The following is a 15,340-nucleotide window of genomic DNA, read 5'->3' as shown; positions in this document are numbered from 1 at the left end:
CATCAGAAAAGACGGACACAGTGTGCTGCTTAGAGTCAAGGGACGGTCATGATCCATTTACTCGAGGAAAGGGAAAAAAAGAAAAAGAAAAAGAGAAAAAAAAAAAAGAAGAAGAGTAAATCCGGAAAAAGAGACTCGGCTGGTCGTTCCTGGTCAGCGCTGAAAAATCCCCAGTGCCCGACGCCGGTGGTCGGCAAGGGTAGACTACCTTGTAAGCCACTCTGGCCGGACACTTCTTCCCCAGACCCAAGGGCGGAGACATGTGTCTCAGCATCTGATACATGTCCGGGTAAGGCATGCGGCCCCTGGCAGCACCGAAAACAAAACGGGGTAGGAACGGAGAACCAAAGAAAGGGGTGGGTGAAGGGAGAGGGAGAAACGGAAAGAAAAAAAAAATTAAAAAAATAAAACAAACAAAAAAAACCAACAAAGATAAAAAACAAAACACCAAAAAAAGAAAAACAAAAAAGAAACCAAAACAAAAATCCAACCAAACCAAAAAAAAAAAAAAAAAAAAAAAAAAACACACGAGCCGAAAAAATAGAGAGAGGAAGATGCAGAGAACAATAAAATAGGTGTTTCAAATAAATGGAAAACAGGAGGAAAAAAATGGAAGAAAAGGTCATTAAAAAAAGATCATTTCACTGCTCATGAGCAGGGAGAGAGAGAGAGAAAAGAGAAAAGTCAGATTCAGTTTTGACTCTGAGCTAGGGTTCTGGTGGGGCTTGGAGGAAAGGCGGGGTCTCATTTTGGAGGGACTGGCACAAGGCTCTGGCTCAGTGTTATTTTAAAAATTGGGTCAAGTTCTCTGGTTTGGCTGAGGCTGGTCTCTGAGGGGGCCTAGAAGGGGAAGGGGGGCGGGAGGAGGGCTGGGGGCTTTGGGAGGCAAAGGGTGGAGGGGGAGAGAGTGGAGGTGATGGGGGGGTCAGTGCACAGTTCCGACCCCCCGATGTGTCTGATTTGGGGTGCCGTTGAGACCCTGGGATGGGCAGCTTCAGCTAAGAGCAAGCAGAAATGGCTGAAGGGAACAGAGAGATTATGTCCCATGCTTCATCGAGTCTATGTGACTGCATTCTGTTGGCTAAGAATTCTCTAGTTTAATGCAAGAAAGAGAGATGGCTCTGTTTTATAGATATATATATATGAAATATATATATTGAGGAACCCCAAGCCACACTCATTCCATGGATGCTAGCAGGTTTTAGTGGAATTCAAACCTTGCAAGCAACCCTATGAGGACATTTCTTGCCTAAGCCGAGAGGGGGAGATATCACGCGCAATAAACTGTACATATCCTTATAATGAATCCGACCACTGAAAGGAGAAGACAGGGGTTAGTGGAGGCAGGGGTCTGGGCTCACGCTAGCTCCCTGTGCACGCAGCAAGGTCATGATGCTAGAGGCTGGGGACCCCCCAGCTTTGAAGGGGTTGGGGAGACTCAGGGATGAGGGAAGTTCCCTGAGCTGTTCCCAGACAGTCCGGGGGAAGAGGGTCTCGGTTGGGGTGTGCGAAAGCTCTGGGCCAGGGTGGGGGGGTGGGGGTAGGAGGGGCCCTCCCCCAGGGCTCTCTCTGTATCTCTCTTCTCCCCAATCTACACAGGCTACACTGCAGGGAGGGGGAGCTCGAGGAATAGGGGGACAGCATCCAACTGCTGTGACCTAAAATCAAAAGAGGAAGAGTTAGGAACCAGCCAGAAGTCAAAGCCCCAGACCCGTGGCTCAACCCAGCCTCTTGGTCTCACGGAGGACCTGTCTGGGGCTGTGGGAACAGCAAGGATGGAGTCCTCCCCACCTTCCTCCTGGAGGCCTCCCCTCCAGCACTCGGGGTGCCAAGGGCCCCCATTAATGCTTTCTCAGGCCCCCAGCCCGGCTCGAACTAGACTCTTCAGTTAGTGGTTGGTGGGTGGTGAGGTTCGGGGTAGCTTCTCTGAGTAGCTCCATGTTGGTCCCCACGTGCACAGGGTGGAGAATGACCCCTTGGAACCACCACCAGAAGCACTCTGGTGCCCAAGGGTAGGAGAGCTCGCTCCCTTTGTGGCCGCGAAAATGCGAGAACCCCTGAGGCTTTGTGTCTTTGGCCCTGGCCTCCTGTGATCTCTGTCTGGCACCAGTCTGATCTCACCACCAATGCCACCTGCCAAGGGAGCTAGGCCGGCCCTGTTCCCATCACTCCCAGGACAGCAGAGGCTGAGAGGCCTCTGGCTTCCTCCCCGTCCTCTGTCTGGCTGGTCTGGCTAGCTTGTCTTCACCATCCTGAGGCTTCTCAGTTGGGGGGAGAGTCGCAGGAGGCCAAAACCTCAATGTTTGATGCCTTCCCTCTTCTCCCAGAAAGCCTGGGCCTCGAGCAGGCGGTCCCCAACCATTTCACCTGTGGCATGTGAGGGCGCTGATCCTTGTCTCTTTCCTCCAGGTTGACCCCTCGGAGATCCCAGCTAGCTCCCCAGTGACCCAAAAACCCAAAGTCCAGGACCTGACCTAGCCTCGTGGGCTCTAGCAGCCACGGAGAGGTGGGCGATGTGGCTGGAAGGGGTGGGCGACTCCTTACCACGCTGCGGGGTCGTACTCGGCCCAGACACGCACGTACTCATCCAGGTGGTGGGGACCCAGGATGGAGGAATCTCGAGTGAGGTACTCAAAGTTGTCCATGATGACGGCGACAAACAGGTTCAGCATCTGTGGGGACCCCGGGGGCCGGGAGGGAGTGGGGGAGAGCGAGACACACCCAAACACACATACACAGAGGCCCGGAGAGAGAGGGAGGGAGAGGGGTGAGATGACAAAAGGGAGACAGAGAAAGAAAAAGATGGGGGAGGAGAGACACTCACACAAGGAACCCCAGAAATGAATGCAGAAATGGAGATGGGACAGAGAGACAAAGATGGAGACAGAGAAATACGAAGAGACAGAGACCAATAGTGATGGACAGAGACAGAGCCGGAGAGAGAGGGGGAAGACGCTATGTGAAATGGGGGCCAACCCCAAGGGACCACCATGACCCCACATCTTCCCACACCAGCCCCCCAACAAGGCCAAAGTCAGTGCTCTGTGTGGATTGTATTCCCAGCCCCAGCACAAAGTAAGCATTCAGCAACTATTTCCTGGATGGAAGGAAGGATGGATGGATGGATAGATGGACAGATGCATGAATTAATTTTCTTGTCCTCATCTGCACCCGGTAGCACTTTTTCACATGTCCTTCTGGCCCTCAGCACAGTGGGAGATTACACCATTTTGCCTCCAATCCTTTGTAAATGTTGCTTCTTTAGTAAACATCAGGATTTGTCTCCCTGTGGGGAGCAGCATCTGGGGAACCCTCCTCCTTTATCTGTAAGAGGATAGAGCTGGGTGTGGCCAACCCCCACTTTCTGGCTCCCCAGGCACTGGTCATACAACCCAGGACTGTGATTGCTTAGGGAGGGACACATGACCCAAGGTGGTCAATGCGAGCCTTCCCTGGGATTTGTGCTGACACCCTGGCCGTCGTTTGACCTCAACAAGGAGAAATTCTGAGAGCGAAGCCAGTGTGGGGAAGAGTGAGGAGGATGGGGTCCGCTGTCAGGATCCAGCCACACCTGGACTTTTCAGGTACACACGTCAGTGAGCTGTATGCTGCTTACATTAGGGAAGTTTCTGCTACTTCAAATGTGTTCTAGTTCTTGCTCGTGGTCCCTGCAGGCCACTCTTTGAAATCTTCCTTCCCTTGGTCTGAATCATCTCAACACAGCATGTATCAGGCCACGTTGCTATTACCTGCTGACTCGTCTGCCGGTTACCCCTGCAGCCTGAGACACCTGTGTTCTGTCCCTGTACCTCAGTGCCTAGCATCAGGTCTGGCATGTAGTAGGTATTCAACAAAGGTATAGATGTAAGCCTAGTAGGTGCTTAACAAATAACCCGTAATCCTAGGCGTCCCTAACTTCAGTGACTCAATTTTTAATTCATCTTCATGATATTGACGAGCTCCCGCTGTGTGCCAGGCACTGTCCTAGGTGCTGGGGATGTGGCAGGGAACAAGACAGAAATCCCTGATCTCGGGGTGCTGATGGTCAAGCAGAGATGTCTTCTAGGGTGCCTGTCCTTCTCAGATGGGCTCTATTATAGGGTCTTGTCCTCACATGTATCTATAGCTGCTTGGACAAGGGTGGCTTTTTGACCAAGGGGTGGGCTGGTCCATTCAGACTCTCTTGCCTGGGAACTTGGAACGGGGCAATGAATGGAGCTTGTGGGTCAGCGGCTGCGGGTGCTGGACTCGGGGGCTGAGAGACAGAGGCTACAAGTCTCTCAGTGTGAGGCCACAGGTCTGAAGGGGGTGAGGGTGCTGGACTTTCGCTGACAGACGCTGGCGTCTGGTCGGGGTCTGCACTCATCTCACACTCTTTTGGCAGCTGGCTTCCTGTATCCTGCTGGTGGGATCCACGGTCAGGAAACCAGACCAGGGAGGATGGGCGAAGGGACCCCTTCTGTCTCCAGTGTGGATCTGTCTTGTGGGTTGAATTGTGTCCCCCTCAAAAGACATGTTCAGATCCTAACCCCTGGTACCTGTGAACCTGACCTTATTTGGAAAAAGGGTCTTCGTGATATCAAGTTAGGAGGACGTCACACTGGACTGGGGGGGCCCTAAATCCAATCTGACTGCTATTCCCCTAAAAGAGGAATCTGGACACAGACGCACAGGGGAGAGGATGCAGGTAGATGCCGGAGGGACAGACCCAAACCAGGGAACACCGGGATCCCGAGAAGTTGGAAGAGGCCTGGAAGGATTCTCCCCTAGAGGCTTTGGAGGGAGCACGGCCCTGCCAACTCCTTGATTGGTTTTAGGCTCCAGAACCGTGGGAGGGTAAATTCCTGTCATTTTAAGCCACCAAGTCTGTGGTCCTTTGTCACAGCAGCCACAGGGACTGTCTACAAGTGTCCTGGGGCCATGGACAGCCAGGGTGCCAGGGGCGGGGGGAGGGTGAGTCAGTCCGCCCTCTTTTCCTTTTAATTCCTGAAGCCAGGAATCCCTGGTGACTCCAGGGTTCTCTAGTTCTCTTTCAACCCCATGTAGCCAATCCTTGTATTAAGTCTCCTCTAAGATATCTGGAGAGCTTCTGTTCTCTTGACTTGGCTCTGTGGCTCCAGGAAGAGGAGGGGCATAACTAGTATCCCGTGGGGCAGTGGGGACCAGCTCTCAGCTCCGCTAGTTTTTTTCCTCAGTAAAACCCAGCGGCTCTCGGATGCGGGAGAGTCTGTCCTTCTCCCCAATCTCCAGGGAGTCACTGTCAATGTCAGAGGGCATATTTGCTTATCACACCTGAGGCTGGAGGCCAGGAAAGCTGCTAACCATACTGCAAGGCACAGGACAGCCCCCCCCACCCCCTGCAGAGACCGAACCAGCCCCAAATATCAGCAGTGTCGCTGCTGAGAACCCCCAGTTAACTGAATCCCCCCAGCCGGCGCAGAGACGCTCTGGAGGGAGCAAATCTGTGACACAGCCGTATTCCAGAGAAACCTATGCCCCGCAGTGGGAGCCGGGTCAGGGAGGCCCCCCTGACCCCGTGCTACCTGCCCCACCCCCCCACATGCACACAGACTCACCAGAAACGAGCATAGGAAGATGAAGGAAACGAAGTAAAAATAGGCAAATTCATTGCCACACTCGGGAGTCAGGATGCCCGAGTTCTTATCGCATGGCTTCCCACTGAGGCAGGAAAGCATGATGTTGTGCCAAGCCTCCCCGGTGGCACTCCTGGGGAACGGAGAGAGGGCACCATCAGGGACCTGGGCACCTGGACCTGGACACCCAGGCCCGGACATGGATATCCTTTGGGGATATTTGCACGGGGGTCCAGAGTTAGACTGGCATGAGTTCAAGTTCTAGATACGCCACCTTTTTGCTCTGGGAGTTCAGAGAGATGATTCTCATCCTTTAGGTGTTCACGTGGGGGGGTCTTTAAAGTTCATTGGGGGGGGACTTTAAACAATGCTGATGCAAAAGCCCCACTCCCACAGGCTTGCTTTCAACTGATCTGGGGTGGGGCCTGGGGACATAGGTAGGTATGTTTTAAAGGCTCCTCTTCCTCCAGGCTATGATCACCTCTTATTACCTTCTCCCTAGGTCTCTCTGCTCCAGGCACACTGGGATCTCACTGTCCCCAAACATGCCAGCCATGCTCTTGCCTCAGGGCCTTTGCACTCATTATAACTTCTTCCTGACCTGCCCTTCCTCAGAGAGCCACAAGATTCCCTCCCTCACCTATTTCTCTCACACGTCACCTGCCTCCAGGGAGGCATGACCTACCAGCCCTCCATTCCTTTAGATGTTGTTGCTAAATTAAAAAAAAATTTTTTTTCTCATTCCCAAGTATACATAAGATTGATCATTTTAGGGGTGGCCTGGGTGGCTCAGTTGGTTGAGTATATGCCTTCGGTTTGGGTCACGATTCCAGAATCCTGGGATCTAGCCCAGCATTGGGCTCTCTGCTCAGCGGAGAGCCTGCGTCTCCCTTTCCCTCCGCCTGCCCCTCCACCTGCTTGTGCTTGCTCTCTCTCTCTCTAATAAATAAATAAAAATCTTAAAAAAATTGATTTTAACTATTCTTAAGGGTAGAGTCCAGTGGCATTCAGTACATTCACAATACTGTGACACTTACTTGTCACCACTGTTCACCTGTAGGATCTTTCATCCGTCCCACTCATGCAGCCCCTGGCAATCTCTAGTCCTCCTCTTTACCTCTATGAAATTTTCCTGTTGTGGGCACTTCATGTAAGTGAAATCACACATTATTTGTTCTTTTTTTTTTTTGTGGGTTTTCTTTTTAAAAACTTCATTTGTTTATTTGACAGATCACAAGCAGGCAGAGAGGCAGATAGAGAGAGGGGGAAGCAGGCTCCCCGCTGAGCAGAGAGCCCAATGCGGGGCTCGATCCCAGGACCCTGAGATCATGACCTGAGTGGAAGGCAGAGGCTTAACCCACTGAGCCACCCAGGCGCCCCCACACATTATTTGTTCTTTTGTGCCTCCATTTCCCTCTTAACCTTGAATTGTATCTCCTTCCTGCACTCTCCATCACTAGCTTACCGATGGCCTTTCTCCTGAGCAGGAATAGAAGCACCTGGAGGGCACGGAATATCTCTTTCTGCTTTGTTTACAGTACCTTCAGCAATGCCTGGCACACAGTGGTGTTCAATAAACCTCCCACGGATAAATGAACGAGGGAACTCTAATGCGCAGCCAGGATTAAGAAATCAAGCCTCAGGGTCCAATTAGCCTCAATTTCCTCACCTGTCAGATGGGGTTGCCAAGAATCCCCACCTCACAGGACGGTCAGGAGGGTTCAGTGATGTAATGCCTGAAAATGCCTTCCATGCTTGTATCCCAGGACCTTTAGCTTCTGCTCAGCCAGGGTCCCTGGCCCCCCACAAGCCCATCCCAAGCCTCATTGGAACAGAAGGAAGACAGCATGCCCCCTATAGGAAGAGGGAAAGGATATGCCCCCTACAGAAAGAGGAGGGAAAGGACACGCCCCCTACAGGAAGGCGGGGGTAAAGGACACGCCTCCTACAGGAGGAGGAAGGAAAGGATACGCCCCCTACAGGAGGAGAAAGGAGAGGACACGTCCCCAACCGGAAGAGGGCACAGTGCCACCAGAAGAGAAGCAGGAAAGCACATGTGACCGCTCACCTGAAAAGAAGCATGAGGGCCTGGAAGAAGGTCCGAAAGTTATTGTGCTCAGTGATTTGGAACTCATCCTCATCACTGTCCTCATCCTCCACGTCGATGCCGATGTTGCCAAACACCTGGGGAATAGGAAGGTAATGAATGACCAGGGGCACCAATGCCCCCAGTGGCTTCAGGGAAACTCCACTCAACCGTCATGGCTGTCTCTCCAAACTGGGTTCCCCTGACCCACCCCTGCCTAAGGATGGTGGCCCTCCCAGGGAGGGCTCTAGGAATGCTAGGGGATCGGCACTCACCTGCATCCCGATGATGGCATAGATAAAGAAAAGCATGGCAATCAGCAGACAAACATACGGCAGGGCCTGGTGGGGAAAAAAGGCAATAAAGGAGAGTGCCAGGGGGCCTCTTATCCAAACCATTTCCCTCCCCATCCCAGGGCTCTGCCCCACTGGGCTGGGCAGCCCCAAGCTGTGCCAGAGTGGTGCCAGGGATCGGTGGGCCTTTTTGAGGTCATAGTGGCAAGAAGGCATCAGGGGGATTCTCAAGTCACACCAGGGGCCTGCGGTTGAGAGAAGAGCTCTACAGATCACAGACTGTCAGCAAAGGGCACCACAGAGGGATTTCCACCTGGTTTCTACTTTCAGCCACAGCAGGGGTGGGGGAAAAATCTTCTCAGCCCTAGACTGGCGGCAGGGGCTCACCTTGAAGGACTGCACAAAGGTCCAGAGAAGAATCCGGATGGTGTAACCCTGACGGAGGAGTTTGATGAGCCGGGCAGCTCGGAAGAGGCGGAGAAAGCTCAAATTGATGAAGTTATTCTGGGGAGATGGAGAGAAAAGGGTGACCATCCACCCACCCCCGGGGGCTCAGAGCCGTCACCACTCACAGAGGCCCCTACATGAAGCCAACCAACAGGAAAAGCAAGCCAGACCCCAAATAAGGAGGGAGAGAAAGCACTATTAATGCAATGGTGCGGAGGAAAAACGTCGAAAAAGGAACAAAGTTGGGGGGAGGAGGGGAAGGGAGGAAAAGGCAACTCAAAAGCATAAACCCTCCCTGCCAGCCCCACCCGCGATGGGGAAAAGGAAAGAAAAAGGAAGGAAGAGAAAGGAACCGGGTGGGGTGGGGTGGGATGGGGAAAAATAACCAAAGAACAAGGGAAAGAAAATATATCCGAATCATCCAATCAGGAAAAAAATCGAGATGGTTTTTGTTTCTCCCAACAACCAAATGCACTGAGACGATAGGACACAAGCGGGTCAAGTTGCCGAATCCATCACACGTGTACGATGCACAAACACCAGGGCGGGGTGGGGGTAGCCAGCGCGCAGGCCTGGTGGACATGTGCGGGTTCCCAGGGCATGTTACGCTCCGGGCCAGAAATGCATCTGTCATGGGACTCAACGGGCACCCTGCCCTGCCCTGCCCTGCCGAGCTGCCCACCCACTCCTGCCCGCCCTGACCTCACCCCACGGCCAAGAGGAGCAGCGGCTCGAGCCAATCGGAGAAGCGGAAGAGCATCTTTTCTTACCCCCTTGGCGAGCGGGAATGGGGAGGACGGGAGGGAGCTGGGGCTGGTCGGCTGCAGGGCGAGTCCTCGCTGCCCGCTGAGTCGGAGAAGATGCATTTGGGGCCCTTTTCCCCCCTCTCAGGGATGGCTTCTCAGCTTCTGGGGCTGGGTGGAGTAGCACGGGACCAGGCCTGCGGGAAGCAGGAAGTACGCAGCGCCCGTGGGTGGGTGAGCTCGCCAACAGCCCAGGCCCACCAAGGGGCCGGTGCTGGAGGTGGGGCCGTCCCTGCCCCCAGGACCTCCCTGCGTGGGCCCTGCCTCTGCTCAAAGACCCCCTGACTAGTCACTGCCTCTACCTCCTCCCACCCAAGCCGAGAGAAACCCCCAGGGGAGGGGGGGCGGTCAGCTGGAAGGGGAGCCAGGAGAGCAGCAGGATGTGGGCCCCTGGCTGCCCCCCCGGGGCGGCTGGTCTGCTGGGGCCTCAGGGTCGCTGGTGGGGGACACGTGGCTCAAAGTCACAAATGGACCAAATGTGACTGGCGAAGCTCTCTCGTTGGGCCTGAGCAGTTTTGTTCTGATTAAGAAGAATTGTCAGTGTTCAAAAATCAGATGTCTCCCCCAAATCTGGTGATTCTGGCAACTCTGGACCTGCCTCCAGGTTGGCAAAAGTTGGCTGGGGCTTAGATATGGCAGCCCCCATGAAGTGGGCCATGTGCCCTCTAGTTTGCCGAGGTCCCCCACGTTCTAGATGTGGCACCCGCTTTCCTGGTCTATGGCACCGGCTTTGATGCCAGAGGCACTGGGGTGTGAGACCCCCGCCTCGGGCAGACCAGGAAAGCTCTGCTGGTCACTCTGCCCGCAGGCTGGAGGGGGAGGACCTTTACCTGGGCTCTGCTCTAGGGGATCTAGAGAGCCCTAGACATGGGCCATGTAGCAAGATTTCCACTGGCCTCGCCCTCACCCTTCACATGCGGCAGGGGTGACCACACAGGCTGCCCTGACAGTCACAGCACTTCTTTTGCTCTCAAAAGCTTGGCTAATGAATTCTATATGGGCATCCTACTTGGTGGCTCCTGGGGACTTCCCAGCTACTGGGTCTGGCCTGGGAGCTGAGAGGCAGGGATGGGAGTTCAAGGAATTTCTGGGGCTGACCGGGGGCGGGGGGGCTCTGGATTGGTTGGCAAAGTCTAGGATGCTCATTGGGACCCATCAGTTGGCCCTTGGGCTTCTAGGATGGGGGAGGGGACTGGGAGAGCCTATCCTGACCATCTTGGGCCCAACCACTGTGAGAAGCTCCCAGGGGCCCCAAACAAGCTCCCACTCCCAGCTCAGCAGAGAGTCGCCCCCTGTGCCCAGCTGACCTGACTCCCAGCCCTGCTTGGCTTCCCAGCTCTACCTGGGGATGGGGCCGATGGCCCAGGTGTCCCCAGCCCCTCCCGACCATCCCCAGAGTACAAGCCATCCCTTCACGGGGCGGGTCATAACATGTGGACTCCGCCCAGCATGCAAAGGCAGGCGGGCCTGGAGCAGCTTCCAGGGACTCAGGGTAGAGCGGTGGGAGCCTGCCACCATGCAGGAGAAGCAAGGGGTCTCGCAGGGGGACGCGTGCAGAGAGCATGCTGCCCTTCTTGGAGCAGAGGAAGGAGACACATGGGGGAAGTAGGGGTGGAGATGAGAGAGGTCCAGGGGGTGGGGCAGGGGAAGGTACTTGTGTGCCCTCATCCACCCCTCCGTCGTCTTCTTGGTTCTGCATCAAGTCCTTCAAGTGCTCGCAGAACTTCTGGAGACTTCCCTCTTCCTAGCTTCCATCTTTCCATCCACAGCCCAGGAAGGAGCAGCTGTGCTCTCCTCCAAGCATGCCCCCTGTGCCCTGGTTCAAGCGTGATGGGGTGGGACGCAGGCCCGGGAAGGCTTGTCACGCTCAGGAAGACACGAGAACCAGCCATTGAAGGGTCCAGAGGAATCCTAGCATTTGCGGACCACACCTCCGCAGCCTTGCCCCTGCGCCCCAGATCCCGTACCACCTGCCTACTTGACTTCCTCCGGGGTGCCCTTAAAGGCACCTCAAACTCTGTGTCTACATCTGCGCTCTTCCCCCAACTTAGTCCTCTTCTGACATTCCCTAACTTCTGTCTCCCAGTTCAAGCCAGACTCAGATCCCTCCAGGAACCTTTCTCCCCCAGCCCAGACCCAACCCATCCCCAGGTCCTGGAGAAGCCCCTGCTTAGGTGGCCAGTCCCCTCTCGAGGGGATCCTGGTGCTCCCTGCTGGCCCAGTCCCCTGCCTGGCTGCTCCCTCGTGGCCTCAGCCATCTTGTCTAATCACACTTCCATAGCTGCACCTGCTCCAAATCCTCTCTGGCTTCCACAAGGCCTCAAGGGCTTATCCCCTCCTGATGTTTTCACTTTCCCTGGGTCAGCCTTCCTTCACTCTCTTTGCTCCCACACCCCCTCACTTGGAGACCCAGATGCCTGCAGGATTCCTTTTGCCACCGGGCCTTTGCACATGCTGTTCTGGGCCTCGAACGCTCTTCTTCCCCCTCTTTTGTTAACAGTGCTTATCCTTTAGTTCATAACACAGTTATAATTTCAGGTGGGTTTGAGAGTGGTTATTTGATCAATGCCTGGCTTCCTCACTTTGGCTTTAGGCGAGAGGGTGGCAGTGATGGTGTTCCCTTCAGCCCACTTCCGCTTGTGGTACCACACTCAGAATCACGAAATGTCTGGGGGATGAGCGCACATGGTGTTGCTAGCGTGGGAGGGATCCTGGTACAGGGGGCGGGGTCCTTCAAAGGGGCTCGGAGATGGTGGGGATGAGGTAGGGGAAGACAGAATTTACGAGAATGAGAAGTGTACAAGGAGCAAGGAGTGTGCAAGTGTGCAAAGAGGAAGGGAGGGAGAGCGATGGAGACGGTGTATGCTGGGGTAGGAGCGTGGGTGTGCAGGGAGGAACAGAGAGGGACAGGTATGTATGGATCTGTTTGAAGCGGAGAGGAGAGAGAGGAAGAGCACCCAAACAAGAGAGTAAGGGGGAGAGTGGGTGTCGGAAAGGAGGGAGGGCACATGGGTTCAGCGACGGTGTGTATGACCTCCTCCTTGGACTTGGAAATTGACGTCTTAGCCAGTCAAACCCACGGGCCTGGAGTGGGGTGAGTTAGCCCGGTGCCTAGGCTCCATGAAGCTGAACAGGAGACAGGAGCGATGAGTGGCTGGCTGAGGGCTCAGTGTAGGGATGGGGTGGGAGACCCAGCCAGCTGACTAGTCTTGCGGGAGGCGTTACACAGGGCAAACCCAGTCTTCTCTTTGCAAAAGCTGTAAACCAACCCATGAAGAAAACCCCAATTCAGAACCCAATAAAAACAATGAGAAGGGGGGTGGGAGGGGAGGGAGGGAAGGAGGGGCTGTAGGAATGAGGAGGGAGTGGGAGTGGGCTGGGGGAGACAGACAGACAGATGGGGTAGGGGGGCTGGGGAGGAGCATCAGGCAACCCAAGTCCATAAGCCCAGGGCAGGACGTGCAGTGCTGACGCGAGAAGATGCGTTCACAGTTAATGTAAGGCATTTAGACTTCAGAAAGAAGTAAGACCAACCGGATTCTAGATGCAGATGTTGAAGATGGAGGGGGAGCGGGCGGGCGGGGGCGGTTGGGAGGCGTGTTCAGCGTTTTTTAGGTTGATTTGTAACCAGTGCCAAAAAACCAATGGGTTTCGGTTCCCGGGCGGGGAGTGGGGGTGGTGGGTTGGGAGATAGTCATTGGTGTATGAACACACAGACCACGTCATGGATGAACAAATGAATTTCATAGTGCATTTTGATTGGATGAGTTTTTCAGACGGCGTTGTGCCAATATACAGTTTAAAGAGCAGGCATGAAAAGAGACAAGACAAGAAACACAGTCATTATCCATTGAACGCAGGGCAAACCCACGTCACCCGGCCACTTGGGGGCGGCAGCTGAGGCCCAGGGGGTCCCCTGAGCCCTCTCCCTCCCAAACCCTGGGGACTTGGCCTGGCGAGGGTCTGGCTCTTCCTGCCTCAGCCTGGCTGAGCTCTGGCTTGACCTAGCGGGCTTACCTGGGAGGCAGAAAGGGGAGGCTGTGGGCTCCTTGCCCCGGAAGGTTGGGAAGATAACATCCTAAAAGGGTCCACACGCCCACCCTCTAGCTTTCCCTCCAGGTGATTCTAATTCAGGGCCCCAGGGAGATGGGGCCAGGGAGGTGGTTGGCCCAAACCCCAAATACCGCGGACCCAAATACCTTCACGGTAATAATAGCAATAATAGTAACCACCATTCGGGAACAATCTATTTCCTGGTAGGTTCTGTGCCAAACCCTTCACGTGGATTGCTCACACCTGTTATAAGTTGTCGACTCCCTCCCTAGAACATCAGTCCCCTGGGGGGCGGGGTAGGCGTTCTTGTCTGTTTTCGCTTTGTTCCCCATCTCTGGTTTCAGAGCACTTACAGCAATGCCTGGTATGCAGCATGCGCTCAGTGAATGCCTACTGAATGCATGGGTGAACGTGGACCTTGCAGGGACCCAGTGAGGTTAAGTGCAACCGTTGTCCCCATTCTACATGAGAGGAGGCAATGCAAGCCGGCCGGAGTGAACAGCTTGTAGGGAGGGGAGTTTGATCACTGTACTAGTCCTGATGTTCTTGAATTGGGGACCCCCTGCCTCACCCTCCTGTCCTTCCCTAACCTGCCAGCCTAGAGGATGGGCCATTGGGGTCCAGCCTGATGGATCTCTTATTGGTGCCTGGAGGTTTCAACCAACTTCCTCCACTTGCGCGGCTGGGGTGCTGGGCCACCCTTCCACCCTCTCGACCCAGAGGGCCACTGGTTCAAAACTGTCATGTGCTCAGCTGGATGGTGAGATTTTGTGACTGCCAACGGGAGCTCTGGATCCCTTAGAAACTCAGGACAGAGATGAGGCCCTCCAGGTCCTTGGCTCCTGCAGGTGGACCCTCCCCATTCCAGCGTGGATTTCCTCCCAGCTTTAGCACCTGGGCAGGTAACATCTCCCCATGGTGGCCGCGTGCTGGGCAATTTGTCATCCTGTTCTGCCTCCCTCGCCTCCTTTCTGTGAGTGGTCTGTTTTCTGATCTCTTCAGCTGAATCCTCCAAGGGAATTCTTTTCTGTCCTGACCCCCTGACCTGTACCATGAACTAATTCACGTGAACCGTTTGGCACAACACCTGTCATGCATCTGAGTGTGTCGTTCTCACCAGCCATTATATTTATTGCTATTATGATGAGGTTGATGCCCCCCGCCCTGCCCTTGGCTCCAACAGTCTTTGCCTTTTTGCTCGCCCTGTGAGGATCTCCTGCCCTTCCAACAGTCTCCTGAGGGTCCCAAGCCTGTGCTCACTCGCAAATGGTCAAGGAAGGGGTCTCAGATAGGAGCTCTGGGGCCCTGAGTCTTTCAGATGAGGGGGAAGGACGATGTGGCTTGTGGGGCCACCGCAGAGATGCCCAGAGACCTCCACAAGTCACAAGTCTCCCAAGCCTGGGGATGGAAGAGGGTGGACATCCTGGGGACCTTCCTAAGGCCCTGGCAGTGGTGTCCCCTGTTGGCTCAATGGCCATGGCTCCCTCCTGAACCTCCCCCCCACGAACCAGAAGGTGGTTAGTTCAACCAGAATGGACTTGAAGCTGGTTTTTTCTGGGTCCCAAGACTGTGTGGTGTTTGGGGGCAGGGCTCAGCCTTGGGGTCTCGTAATTGTCCCAATGCACTCATCCGTATTATATATTCATAAATCGACAGCCAAGAGGCAGGGAAGTTCACGCTGCAGAGCTGGCCCCAGAACTGTGGCTTCGGGCTCCCCCGTCTCCCTAAGTTGCCCTTCTGAGGGGCTGCCCTTGCCCCTGGGGTCCCCACTTCTCCCTCTTTGGTCACGATCAAGTGCTGGCCCCAGTCAGCTGTGGCTCTTGGGACCGCTGCTTCTGGAAGATTCCCCCATTCTCCACCCAGCCAGGAGTTACCCAGAGAGAAGCTGGCGGGAAACTTACCCCAAACTCTGTCACGAGGATGTCGGTGATGCTGCCCAGAACAGTCACAAAGTCGAAGATGTTCCAGGCATCGCGGAAATAATTCTAGAATGGGGACCCACAAGACAGGGATGCCAACGCAGGGCTCCACGCCCGGCTGCCATGACCAGCCCCGGGGTACATT

General features: G+C 54.9%; 1 protein-coding gene across 15 annotated transcripts in view; it reads right to left on the bottom strand.

The window, feature by feature from the left end:
- Positions 1–15,340, bottom strand: part of CACNA1A (calcium voltage-gated channel subunit alpha1 A) — a 286,823-nt gene that overhangs the window by 18,778 nt on the left and 252,705 nt on the right. For 6 of the 15 annotated variants that reach the window (XM_047700723.1, XM_047700811.1, XM_047700761.1 and 3 more), the window contains 8 exons: positions 15,178–15,261; positions 12,758–12,763; positions 8,361–8,477; positions 7,956–8,021; positions 7,663–7,778; positions 5,577–5,727; positions 2,545–2,672; positions 209–305 (listed from right to left, as the gene is read on the bottom strand). In XM_047700723.1, the coding sequence (XP_047556679.1) occupies positions 209–305; positions 2,545–2,672; positions 5,577–5,727; positions 7,663–7,778; positions 7,956–8,021; positions 8,361–8,477; positions 12,758–12,763; positions 15,178–15,261 (765 nt within the window). Of the gene's footprint in view, positions 1–208; positions 306–1,217; positions 1,315–2,544; positions 2,673–5,576; positions 5,728–7,662; positions 7,779–7,955; positions 8,022–8,360; positions 8,478–12,757; positions 12,764–15,177; positions 15,262–15,340 lie in introns of all 15 variants that reach the window. The other 9 variants (XM_047700752.1, XM_047700785.1, XM_047700826.1 and 6 more) reach the window with 3 other exon arrangements.

This window comes from Lutra lutra, chromosome 1 (genome assembly GCF_902655055.1).
Source record: "Lutra lutra chromosome 1, mLutLut1.2, whole genome shotgun sequence".
Lineage (NCBI taxonomy): Eukaryota > Metazoa > Chordata > Mammalia > Carnivora > Mustelidae > Lutra > Lutra lutra.
Note: the sequence above shows the minus strand (reverse complement) of the source record. Positions and strands in the feature narration are given on the sequence as shown.